This window comes from Pseudonaja textilis, chromosome 7 (assembly GCF_049901715.1).
Source record: "Pseudonaja textilis isolate UNSWEBS1 chromosome 7, rPseTex1.2, whole genome shotgun sequence".
NCBI classification, from domain to species: domain Eukaryota; kingdom Metazoa; phylum Chordata; class Lepidosauria; order Squamata; family Elapidae; genus Pseudonaja; species Pseudonaja textilis.
Genome location: NC_141996.1, coordinates 46,669,272 through 46,683,159, shown reverse-complemented (window position 1 = coordinate 46,683,159; position 13,888 = coordinate 46,669,272). Strand labels below are relative to the sequence as shown.

Below are 13,888 nucleotides of genomic sequence, written 5' to 3'. Positions count from 1 at the left end.
CTGAAGACTCTAGAAGAACCATTCCCTGCTTTATTATTTGACTGTTGACAACTTATAATCTTCCTCACATCTAACATGTCATTTCAACCCATTGAGTCTGGTCTTGATCCATAATGCAGTAAAATATATGTCCATTCTATTGTCTGTGTAACAACTCTTCAGTATTTGAAGAGGCAATCATCTATTATCTATGCCATCTTCACTTAGATACTGTAGCATTTCCTTGTAGACGCCATCACTTTAATAATCCTTCTCTTAACTAGCTCCAATTTATATAGCTATGCTAACTATATTGTGGTAGTCAAAATAAATCTGTCTATGGCAAAGTTCAATAGACCAATAATATGCCATGATCTGAACTCTATGATCTCTTAATGCATTTCAAGATAGCATTTGCCTTTTAGCAGTTTTATTGCAAATTCATCTTTAATTTGTGGCCAACAGGGACACATAGTTCCCTTTTACATGTACTACTATCAAGCATGTTATCTCATATTCTATGTCTTTGCCATATATTGTTACTACCTTGATAGATATATCATATAACTTTTTTTCTTAAATTCAGCTTCATTTATTAAACCTATTCTCAAATAAGATAGGTCTTTTATTTAAAATATCAGTCACCCCTCCAAATTTATGTCATCTGTAAATTTTATAAGGGTCCCCCCAATTGCCTATCCAAGTCATTGATTTAAAAAAAGAAGGAACTTTTGCATGGGCTTATGGCAGAGCCCTACAGATTTAGTACTTTTCTCCGAGATGAAGTAGAACCATTAACTAGCATGCTTTGAGTGAGATCATTCAATAAATCCATGTTATGCTGTTATCACCTAGGTCCACTTTACTATTTTATGAAGAAAAATATTGTGTTGTACTTTTCAGGGCCTTTGCTGAGGTCCAGGTATATCACATTTATAATATTCTTCCAGTCTATCTCCTAATGTGTCAAGAGAAGGAAATAGGTTTAGTCTGGCACCATCTGTTTATGACAAAATGTGTGAAGCCTTCTTTTAGTCATAGAATGTCTACACAAGTTCTCACAAACATTTTTTTTTCACAGCCAGTTTGATGACATTAGTCAATATAATGTTGGCTGAAAAATTTGTAGCTTCTTGGCTTCTCCCCATTTCCTTTTTTGAAGATAGGAAGATATTTGTTGTCTTCCTGTTTTTTGAAATCTCATTAATCCTTCACAATTTCCCAAAGATGGTTCTGTGATCATCTCTACTACTACCTACAATAATCTGGGATCCTAAATTCCTTTAAATTAGTCCAATTAATTAACCCCTTGAATATCATATCCTTGCATCCTAAGATATAGTCTATATGGTCTTTGAGTTTTGAATTCATTTAAATTTATTATCTCTTAACTAGCTTCTCTTTGTCTATAAGAAAGTTACAAAAATTCTTTCTTCCATCACCCTTTCATTACCAATTTATCACTTTTCCCCTGCAATAGATAAAACACCCTCTTTATTTTCCTTTTCTTTTTAACATACAAAACTGAACTTTTTATTTTTTGTTGTTGTTTGTCTGTCACAAGCTTCATCTTATACTAAACTTTAGCATTTCTCGCAGAGTTTATATAATTTCTGGAATCTATTTTGAATTTTTCTTTGGTTATGCTCCTCTTCTGTTTCTTGTTCATGTTCCTTTTCTCTTCAGTTGTTTAGTGAGTTCTGCATTTATCCATGCTACCTTTTTTTTTTTTTATCCCAGAGGAATAAAAATTGCATGTGATGGAATTGTAATTTATCTTTCCTGTTTTATAGGATTTCTCATCCTTCCTTGACATTTTTCTTCATTAGGATTTAAATTATTAAGCTGAAGCAATTTTTCTGGGATTTCATCAAAAAATCCCTCTGAAGTGTAGCATAAAACTCTGAGTCTTTTTAGTCTCTGACACTACAGAATGAAGGCAGTGTCCCTGAAGATTGTATTAGCTTTCACAATGTAGCACCCCCTGGGCAAGTGTTGTCACCAGGAAATCCTTTCAATCCAAAAGCTTTGTAAGTATTTTTGACATGAATACAGTTAGCTTTGTAGGCATTTTTGACACAAATACAGATGGGCCATAGTTTAAAAGATAATATGATCACTTTTTTTCATGTTTGAATCAGGTTGATTTAATCCGGTTGGTGAGTTTTAGGTCCCTGGTAGCCAATTTTCTGTTCTTTTTTTTATCTTCTCAAAAGTAAATTTGTCAGTAAGAAGAGTAAGAACTTGTTGTATCTGTGACTCTTAACAGATGTCAAAATAATCAATGTTCTCTATCTCTTTGAAAACTGGTAATCTGTAGCAGAAAGGCTTTATTCATATTTCTGGACTGTCCAGTTTCTCTATAATGAACTCTTACAGTAAACTCACTTTTGTGTCTCTGAATCCTTTTACAACTTTAAACAAGTTTTTAGCCCATTGATTCTGAAATTTCTGAGCAAATTGGAGTATGTGGATGAATAGGTGCATGTATGTGCAATTTAGATATTCTGAGCCTGTTTGTTGGGTCAATTCCTTTTCAGTAAACTAGTACTGTGCTCTGATATTCCAATACTTTGTGCTAATCATCACGCCATAAGGTTTCCACATCAAAAGTCTTTCTGAATTAGGAGAATTCATTATTATTTTGCTTATTTCCCATATTCTGTTCATTTATGTAAAAACATCTGATGTTCTGAATACCATCTATTGGTCCTCTTCTTGTAGCATCATGGCCTCCTATTTCTTCTCTTGTATTCTGCTTTCTTGTATAATGTCTTTCATTGCATATTTAGCTCTCTTGTTCCAGGTCAATTTCTTCCTGATGAGATTGGAAAGGTGTCTGCCAAATACCTTGTTTTTCTTTTAAAGATATAACCATCTTTTCTCAGGAGTTCTTTTTGAAACTAAGACCATTGTTGTAGAATTCAATCTCGTATTTGTCACATTATCTGAATAACCAGTTGTTGGTTGCATGTTATCTCTTCTTGTGCCATCTCCGGTAACTGGGACTGTTCCTGTCTCCTTCATTTTTTGCCCTATGTCTCATGGTCTCCATATACTTTTTCACTGTTTCCATGGCATTCATTCCACATGGATCAAAAAGAAAACATATAGTTGTTTGTGGCTTTGATTGGTCTTGCTAAACTTCTGTAACATCCTGTAGATGGGCACCTGGAAGACAATACACCTCCTACTATGTCATATCAATGTATTCACAACCATTTTGATTTCCCTCAGCAAGAAATCACCCTCCACCATAACATGCTCTTCTTTCTCAAGGTTTATCATTGGTTTCTTCAGTCCATGCGGCCTTTCATTCAATTCATTCATATTTCAGATATGACCATGTGGAAGCCCTTGCTCTTTAACATAAGAAGTAATATGAATTATTATGGGTCAATTTTTCAGTATCTACATTAAACTATGTGAAGACATTATCAGGAATCAAGGAGCTGAATGGTATCAGCATGAGGCCGACACCCAGATCTATCTTTTGAGAGGTGTGGCTCCCTCATAATAGCAATATGGAGGATAATAAATTGAAATTATATTTTTAAAAGATAGATTAAAATGTAGGCATTAAGAGGTATGCTATAATGGATTTTATCTTTACCAACAAATAAACGTTGAGGATAATAAAATAAATAAGAATGCATAGTTAAAATTATTGATTTCAAAAAGTTTAGTTAAAAAATACAAAGACGTGGCTAGTTTTAATAAACTAATAGAAATAGTGAGGAATATGCCCTTGGAATTTATTCTTAAAGGAAAGAAATCATGGTTGGCTTGGCCTTCTTGTAAGGAAAGTTAAGTAAAATGCATTTTGCAACAATACCAATGAGGAAAAAGACATCCAAATATATAATTTGAGTGGATATACAGAATAGATTCATGAAAGGAGTTGGGGTTAAAGACAATGTTTATTGGAATGGAAGGATAATCTAATTACCAAGATTGTTGACAAATCTTCAGCTCAGAAATGTAGGAATTAAGTCAGGAAGGCAAAGGTGGAAAAATGAGCTAAGAAGAGCAAGAGAAGCAAAGTCCAGCAAGATTTTCTTCAAATATACTAGCAGCAAGAAGAAACAAATGAGGTAGTGAGATCATTGCTTACTTCAAATGGAAACATATTAACAGAGCACCAAGAGAAAGTAGAATTCAATTCCTTTGTCTTTACAGCCAGAAGCAGCAGTGATTTGATAGATAAGATTGTGGACAAATGGAACAGGGGAAGGTGCAAATCAGTAAAAATGTGATAAGAAAAATTCTAGATAATTTGAATGAGTTCAAAACATTAGGTCCTGAGGAATGTACATTGAAATACTGAAACGACTGAATAACATTTCAGTCTGTCAATTATCACTAAAGAACCTTGGAAATTTGGGAGATGCCAGGAAATTGAAAAACAGCAAATGTGATTCCTTTCTTCAAGAAAGTGGAAAAATCTTAGTACAACAGGAAGCTTAACATAAATACTTGGAGAGTTTTTAGGAAGCTTCTGGACAGCCATATCCCGAGGGTGATTTAATTGATTTTCCTGTAGGTCGCAGACAGCTGTACTAATGATGTTCCACCATTCTCTAATTCTCTGGTGGTTTTCATTATTAGGTATCATAATGCAGAGAGATGGTAAACCTGCCTTTTCTGAATGGGATTACATTTCTCCAAAGAAGAAAGTTGGGAGGTGCTTACAAACTCAAATCTTTCTTTGATTATCAAGATTGAGTCAATAGCCAAGAGTTCCTTTTATTAATTTAAGTTGATATAGTAACTGTATTCATTTCTAGAATAAATTAACTTTAAACCTTGTATACATGTTGTAACCTCTAAGAATGCCTATGGCAATGTAGTTCTCATGAACCTTTTTGTGGAGTTCATGAATTTCACTTGGGACAAAAAAGTAGGTTTTGGATAAACTTTAAGGTGAATATATGCAAAGTGCCATGCTTACTAAGATAATCTAAGTCAGGGGTCCCCAACCACTGGGCCGCGGACCGGTACTGGTCCGTGGAACATTTCCTACCGGGCTGCTGGTTTGCTGGGCGCCGCCATCTTGTTTGATGAGAAAGTGCTTCCAGGTGAGCTTTTCCGGTTGGAAAGCGGCGTTTGGGTCCTGAAGGAATCCTCGTGCCTTAGTTTCATCGAAGGGGGGGGCTTCGAACGAAACTAAGGCGCGAGGATTATTTCAGTACCCAAGGCAAGGCGAGCCGAGCGACCGTCCCAAAGCTGTCCCAAAGCGAAGCCCATCGACAAAGGTACAAAGGAGGAGTTGAAGGTGGAGGGGAAAAGCGGGGGATGGCTGGCTGGCCGGTCACTCGGCTCGCCTTGCCTTGTCATGCATGCTGATGCCAGTACCGGGCCGCGGATCATTTTGTGATGCCAGTAACGGGCCGTGGCACAAAAAAGGTTGGGGGCCACTGATCTAAGTGATTCAATAATAGTTAGCATAAGTTTATATGATGATGACATGGAATCAAGCTTCCTCTGTAAAAACCTAGTTTTAAAAAATAGTTTAAAGTTTTAAAGTTAATTTATTCCCCATGGAGCTAAAAGGCTTAGATGTTATTACCTTTTAAAAAGTTCTATAACAACATAGTTCTGAATTATTAATTTTTAAAAATATTTTACTAATTTCTTTTTAATTGTTTTCATGTAGGGATTTAAAGTTGCTTTTATCATAAATGTAAAACAGATGACAGTGTTCTGAAGCATACTAAAGTATGTAAATATATAAAAGTTGATTTTTATAGATTGTGGATTATAGTTTCTTTATTTGAAGGACACAAAAAACAGAGTGCGGAGACAAGAAATGTAAGGAGAGAAGAGAAGTGAGTATTTCTTTTATAGATACTATGATATCCAAAAATATGGAAGGTTGCACTTAGTTTAATATTTGGCCTTGTTGAGAAGCTTTTAAAATCATATTTTATATTTCTTTTATTAATTTTAGTACACTAAAATAGATGCTATTTCTTAAAGAATAGAAATGATTTTTTTAAATCATCCAAGACATTTATTTTTATATTAAAGAATTACTTACCAGCCAAGGCTAGGATATATTCCTGATATCTTTTCCCTATTCTATTTGTGGCTGTACAGTTGTAACGTCCGAAGTCAATGTCTGATGTGGGAGCAATCTTTGTAAAAAGGAGAGAGAGGGAGAAAGAAAAAGAAAAAAAAAAAGGGAGGAGAGAGAGAAGCATGTTTTTATGTAAAATTGACAGACCTGAAAACTGTACATATAAACTCTAAATATAATCAATGATATTTTTTCATGTGACCAGCAACATTGCAAGTAATAGGGTGTTCATTACTAACAATTGTAATCCTCACCAGAATTGTTTGAATTGATTAGATGGGGGTCTATAGATGTGATACGAAAGTATCTCAAATAAATGATAACTGGTAAAATATATGCCTGAATTTTTAGTAAATAATATTAATATATTTATGGTGATGGGGAAAAATCATCTTGAACAAAGAAAGTACTAAATTATCACTGAAAGCTTACCTCTAATATCAATTTATTTTCACTACTATGAGTCTTTAAATGAGTTGTATTTTCTACAGGTAAAACCAATTTTCCTCTTCTCCACTGAATAGATGCTGCTGGGTTAGACAGAACATCGCAACTTATGTTGATGGGATTTCCTTCCCAAGAATAATAAATTGTTTGATTTGACACAAAGATTGGAGCATCTGCAACACATATTTATAAAAGCATATTATTGCTTTGTCTTAATTTAACATTACATTGATCAATTTAATAATGATATGTCAATTGTTTAGATTTATTAAAGCACTGTTTTAGAATATTATGCACATCCTAATAATACATGAAATATAATCAAAAGTTTCAATTATAATTTGCTCTTTGGAATTATTACTTTAACAATCTAAAATAAAATAATTTCAGATGGACAACATCCTATCTATAATGGTGTAAACTATTCAGATTAGCAATACTTTGTGAATAAAATGAATAGCAATTAAAACACTTAATTATGCATTTTCCACAAGTAAACATGTTCTGGGAGCAATTATTGATTATTAAGAGCATCATTTGGCTCACACAAACCAAAACCATGACAAGGCAGACTGATTTATTTTTTTCAGGAATACTTTACTCTACACCATATTTGTCTGTTATTTTGTTAAACTTTCAGAGGGCATGTAAGTATTTTGTTTATCTTCACTATGGTCAATGACTGCTATTTTTACAACATTTCAGGTGCTGATTCTTTGTAGTTAGGTTATTTATATACTTAGAAATTTTGTGAATTATGGAACTGTTGGTAATGCAAAAATAAAATAAATAAAATATAATATAAAATAAACAGAAGAATAAAGACAAAAGCAACACAGAAGGAACATACACAAAGATGAAATACAAGTTGTGATTAAATTTCACTATCTAGTATGAGTTGAATTTATTCTAGAATCAAATTGTTTCAGTGATTCTACATGAGGGCTGTCACTTCTGACCCACGGGCTAGATGCATCACATGCTGGCCACGCCCACGCCCGGTTATTGAAGGGAAAAAAAGTCCCAATACATCATGTGACACTACCTTGATGACATGAGTTTGACACACCTGTTCTACAGGAATCATATTTCAAAATATAGAGCCAACTATGTGTCAACCCTAACACTATGATGACAATGTGCTTACAGTCAAGTTCACCCCCAAAATGATAATACTAAATTTGTATTTGTTTATGTATTGTTTAAAAGCTGTTTATAGGTTGGAAAAGCTATATAGAAACATTTTGAAATAATTATAACACAGGATAGTGTAGGAATTTTGACATTTAAATTAGGTGGAAACAATGTCCATGAACAGACACAGAGATGGTATTCAGCAGGTTCTGACCAGTTCTGGAGAAACAGTAGCGGAAATTTTTGAGGAGTTTGGAGAACCGGCAAATACCATCTCTGACTGGCCCCTCCCCCATCTATTCTCTGCTTCCTGAGTCCTGGCTGGATTTTCTTTGGTTGCCCTGCAAAGGAGAATGAAGCTGGAAAGCTGGTTACTGGGGTGGGGAGGGAATGGGGATTTTGCAGTAACCTTCCCCCAGGTAGGGAGGGAATGGAGATTTTACAGTGCCATGCCCACCAAGCCATGCCTACAGAACCGGTAGTAATTTTTTTTGAATCCCACCACTGAACAGACTCCCTCATATCTGTTATGTCCAATCATGATGACTTGTTAGAAGGATAGGGAAGTAAATAATACAACAAAAAGCATTAATAATAATTCCACTGACTTTTCTCTATAGACATTTTTGTTTATCCAACCTTCTAAAATTTGAAAAAATGAAATAAAAGTACAAAATTATGAAGTTGATCTTCTTAATCCTGATGTAAAGTATCCGAATATGCTTGAATCCAATAAATAAAATAAAATAAGAGCCTAACTCATTGAATCAAATGTACTATGCTTTAGCAACAAATTGAATTATTATAATTTTGGCAAATAAGACACTATTATGACAGTTAAATTGCAGTGTTGTCATGGCTTCTAATATATATGACAAGTAGTTCAAAATGAGTGCAAAATTAGCAAGGTCAAAATAGAAATAGATGGTACATAATCATAGTTCCAACAGTGATACTATTTATTTCTAGGCCACATATTGGAAAATAAGGGGATATAGGGAGGCAATAATAGTTAGTATCCTTACTCTTAATCAGGAGATGAAAACCACATTTTGAACTAGTTATATTTTCAAGATAACCTATTCTCAATTCAGAGCATGAATTACTGAAATTAAGCTATTCCATCCAGGAAAATTAATAGCTAATAACTGCGAATATGATCGTTTAGATGGCTAAATCCAATCTAGAACATGCTGAATATATATTCTTTCCATTTTGTTTGAATTATCTTCATATTATTGCAGTGCTTCATTTCAGTTCATTACTGATCCCAGTCATCAAGTTGACAAGACTCTTATTTCAGCTTAATAAAATATGAAGGACAATAAGAGAGTAAAGCTATGTTGTCTGTTGACTAGGGTAGAAAGGGAGACCACGAGTTCAAGACCCACCTCAGCCATAAAAGCCAGCAGGGTTATCTAACTTACTGCACAAGATTGTTATTGTGGGGAAAATAGAAGGAAGATGTGTTGAATGGGTTCACTGCCTTGAGTTGTTTGTAAATATAATAAAGTTGGGATTCAAATAAATAAATAAGACTTGAAATGCTAGTCTACCAAATGCTAGTCTACCAAACTTAGAATCATTTACTGACCAGAATCATGCACCTGTGTCCAACACTATTTTCTGGATTTGGTATCTTTCAAGGGAACAAAATCATAGATAACAATCTGCTCATAAATGTAAAGTAGTGTATGAATATACAGTAATATAAGAAGAAAAAAATACCTTCAAAGCAAGATGAACTGAAATTGAAAATGATGCTCTCCCCCACCCCATCCCTATTCAATGATACATATTCAGATTTTCCAGTATATTTTCTAAGATGCAGAGCTTCAAGATGTGCAACCAAGCACATCTCTCAAGTTTGATGCAGAACCATTGATGTCATACAATTGGACATCTTTGTCAACTAGCATGCAAACTAGATATGAAACCAAGAATATACTGTATTGCTACTCTTGCTACCCCTGCTTTATGACTTGCATGTAACTTTTTATGTATCCCTTTGCTTTTCCTTCTGAAAAACTTTTTTTGGTGGGCATTAAAAATGTTTAAGATTGAGAGTCTTAATTTAATATAACTTGCTTACTTAATTCTCAGTACTTCCAAAGGTTTTGGCTGGTTTTTTTTTTTAAATTGCAGCCATATTTTGTGATAGCTTCCATTAAGAACGTAGGCCATCAACCTTTTGAAAGATACGTAGCTAGAGGTTCTTGATAATGATTGAGAAACTTCATAAAATCAATTTTCTAACATATTCTAACATACAAAGACACTTTCAAACAGAATTACAAGAATTGCACTGGTTTCCTTTTACCTCTTCCCTTTCATTCAGGATGTTGATGCTGCTATAACAACATGAAATTGACTTGAAACACAAAGCCTCATATAAATATACAATTATTAAAGTAGATTATATCTATGTATGAAAATGTGTGTGTGTTTTTGTGTTTGTGTGAGTGGGTGTGGGTGTGGTATCCAACCTTTGCCTTACATGTGGGTTTGATATATTTGAATTTAAAAGTCTACTTTTGGCTTTTGGAATCTTAAGATATATGAAGAATGCATATGTCACTACAACTATGAGGCATAAGAATTACAAGCTGAAAACCTACAGGTAGAGAACTCATGTTGCAAAAGGTTTTATCCACTTTATTAGACGCCTCAGATATCAGGTAATATTGTTAGATATTGCCCCAATCATCTTCATCTGACATAGCCATGTAGAATCCAAATCCGAACAAATAAAGTATGTTTATCAGCAAAATATGTAGCAAAATGCTAGTCATTTACATTTAAATCTTCCTGCCCAACATTTTTCAGCAGGAAACGGTTTTTCTTTAACTGATATTCCTGATGACTAATGGCTGATAAATACAATTTTTGACTACAGTTATTATTATAGTGCAGTCCCAAAGAAGAGGTCTTATATTCATATCCATTCTTGGTTTTTCAGATTGATATTCTCAGGCCTCAAATTGGCGGCCTATGGACTAGGTGTGTCACACGCAGGCCATACCCCAGCTCCGCAAAGGCAAAAAAGTTATGACACATCACAATACATCATGCAACACCCATATAGTAGGCATTGCAGCTTTGTCTCCAAGAATATGCCAGGATAAGTGATTGCAAAGATCTATTTGGGAAAAAGTCATCTACGCTTCCCTTACTCCCACTGACTTCCAAACAAGGGGGGCTAGAAACTCAGGAAGCAATTCTGTTGGATAGCAATATGATAAATGTAGCAGCAATAACCCTAACTTATTGCTGTTGTGAAATATCACACCAAATTATTGTTAAGAGTTATACATTCCTTTACAAAAAAATATACAAACAGGAAAATGGATATGAAAATTGCAATTCATACAAAATATGGTTATTTATGCCTGCATATACTGTGTTAGAGTAGGGTATGTAACAGTATTATGTGTGTGTATTAATTTAATAGTTTTAGGGGGGAAAATATGTCTTTAATATATACATTATATTTAAAGTATATATTTTAAGTAACCCTCTATAATGCTGTACCATCAACAGTTTGGTATGTACCTTTATTTCCTAATTAATAAGGAGATTGATTTGAACTCAAGGACACCCATCCAATGCCCACCAGCCATAAGCTGCTTTCCTCCACCCATAGCCTGATACATATGGCACTGAATTGTAGCAACAAAAAGGATACATTTTTTTTGGCACAACTTTTTTCAAAAAATAGAGAACATCCATTTTTACTCCAACTTTTTCCTTCTTCTTTGTTTTAAGCACAAAATCTTACTGAGACAAAATTTATCATGGAATTTTTGTTTAAGCGTTAGAAAGACCTCCCATTTGCTTCTACAGCTTTTGATGACTGGTCACAGAACTATTTAAATGTAAGTCCATAAGTACAGGTAGTCCTTGACTTACAAAAGTTTGCTTAGTGATTGTTCAAAGTTACAATGGCATTGAAACATGTGACTTGTGACTGTTTTTCATATTTATGACCATTGTGGCATCCCTGTGGTATTTGTGACCATTGTAGCATCTTGGGGTTATGTGATCACTTTTTGTGATCTTCTGACAAACAAAGTCAATATGGAAGTCAGATTCACTTAACAACTGTGTTACTAATGCAACAGCAGCAATTTCATGGCTAGGGTCCAGGTTATCTAAGGAAACATATCTTGCCAATCACATCCACCTGACCCATTAGAGCAAGGAGGCAGGAATGTTGAGGGAGATACACCTGGTGGGATCCAGAAGAAGAGCTTTCTCCATGGTAGCCCCTTCTCTCTGGAACATCATTCCCCCAGAGATTTGAATGGCCACCTCACTAATACTCTTCTGAAAGGCACTGAAGATGTGGTTTTGCCAGCGGGCCTGGGGAACCCAGAGAGGGATGGGGTGATCTAGTGATCTAGTATGATCTGCTATCATTGGGGAAGGGGGTAAGAGTTGGTTTTTGATTTTTTGTTGTTTTGTTTTTTCCCAAATTTTGTTCTATTGTACTAATTTATTTGATTCTTTTTGTTAGTTTTTATTGTTTTTATTTTTATTTTTTTGTTTTAAATATGGTTTGACATTGTGTAAGCCGCCTCGAGTCGCCAATCAATCAATTTACTTAACAACTGTGGCAAGAAAGATGGTAAAATGGGCAAAATTCACTTAATAAATATCTCACGTAACAGAAATGTTGTGCTTAGTTTTGGTTGTATGTTGAGGATTACCTGTACAACATAAACTGTAAAGTCCTTTGTTATCATATTTAGAGAAAACAAAAAATCTAACTTACATTCAATATCAAGGTACATGCTCTTTTGATGCCCTCCAATTCTACTTGCAGCTTCACAGTCATATCTTCCCGAATCTGTCAATTTCACATCTTTAATGTGTAGTGATGATCTTCCATATTGTCCTTTGACTTCTGTTCGACCATCTGGACTCTATTTGTAGAAAACAAAAGTTAAAATTAACAATTGTAAAATTACATGATACCTATTTTATAATTTTTTGTAATATACACATAATGCATAAACTAAATACTAGTAAAAGGAAATCCTGTAGACACACACACAAAAATTGCCCATAGAACTTAAATTATTCCCTAAAGTTTTCAATCTTTTATCAGCTTGACTATACGTAAAATACGCCCTTCATTACATATTATGCTTACGACAATTTTGGTAGAATTTTATGTGATACTTGAATATATTTATGCCATGTATCACAAATTCACATGCCATCTATCTATATGCTCTACATGAAGCAATGATAACATTTAATAATTTAAATATACTTTTATTATATGAATTAAAAATAATATTTTATTAAAGAATATTTTCTGATTATATATCATAGAATACTTGGTATTATTTTTTAAAAAAATTGGTAAATTACAAGGCATTCAGAAATGTAATTAGTATGTCTAGATATGGAATCAATAGTGGATATTTTTAACAGAAATTGTTCTGTACATTTGAATATAGTCACTATATATGGTTAGAAATCCACTATCACAAGAACTATTGTCTATATATAATTCCTTGGCATATTAAGGATAAAACTTCAACCAATTACAATTATAGAATTGATTGGCTCAGCAGCAAGTAACCTGGTTATTAATATATTATACCATGGGTGTTAAGCTCGTGGCATCATGTTGCTGTCATGTGACATTTTGTGATGTTTTTCCCAGTCGTGGGATTCAATTTTTTTTACTAACAGTTCTGTGGGTGTGGCTTGGTGGGTGTGGCATGGCTTGGTGAGTGTGGCAGGGGAAGTATGCTGTAAAATCTCCATTCCCTCCCCACTCCTGGGGGAAGGTTACTGCAAAATCCCATTCCCTCCCCACTCCACTAACCTGCTTTCCATCTCTGTTCTCCTGTGCAGGGAAACAAAAGAAGACCCAGCTGATCAGCTGGGACTCAGGAGGCAGATAATAGATGGGTGCGGGGCCAGTCAGCGGTGGTATTTGCCGGTTCTCCAAACTACTCAAAATTTCCACTACTGGTTCTCCAGAATTGGTCAGAACCTGCTGAATACCACCTCTGGTTTTTCCCCTTCACAGAGTTGGGGTGGGCATGCACATGACGCATCCAGCCCGAAGAGTGCCAGAATAACACCCCTGTACCATACCATTAAAATGATTTTTTTAAAAATCATGTACGTTTATTTACATCATCAGCTTTATAGACTGAAAGCATTTATCATGCAAGTAATTCGGTCAAGTCAATTCCATTACAGGTAGTCCTCACTTAACAACTTCAG

General features: G+C 34.4%; 1 protein-coding gene across 3 annotated transcripts in view; it reads right to left on the bottom strand.

Annotated features, from left to right (window-relative positions):
• Nucleotides 1-13,888, bottom strand: part of NCAM2 (neural cell adhesion molecule 2) — a 140,529-nt gene that overhangs the window by 48,269 nt on the left and 78,372 nt on the right. For all 3 annotated transcript variants that reach the window (XM_087937530.1, XM_087937531.1, XM_087937532.1), the window contains exons 9-11: nucleotides 12,414-12,564; nucleotides 6,491-6,678; nucleotides 6,020-6,116 (exon numbers count right to left, since the gene is read on the bottom strand). In XM_087937530.1, the coding sequence (XP_087793656.1) occupies nucleotides 6,020-6,116; nucleotides 6,491-6,678; nucleotides 12,414-12,564 (436 nt within the window). The remainder of the gene's footprint in view (nucleotides 1-6,019; nucleotides 6,117-6,490; nucleotides 6,679-12,413; nucleotides 12,565-13,888) is intronic.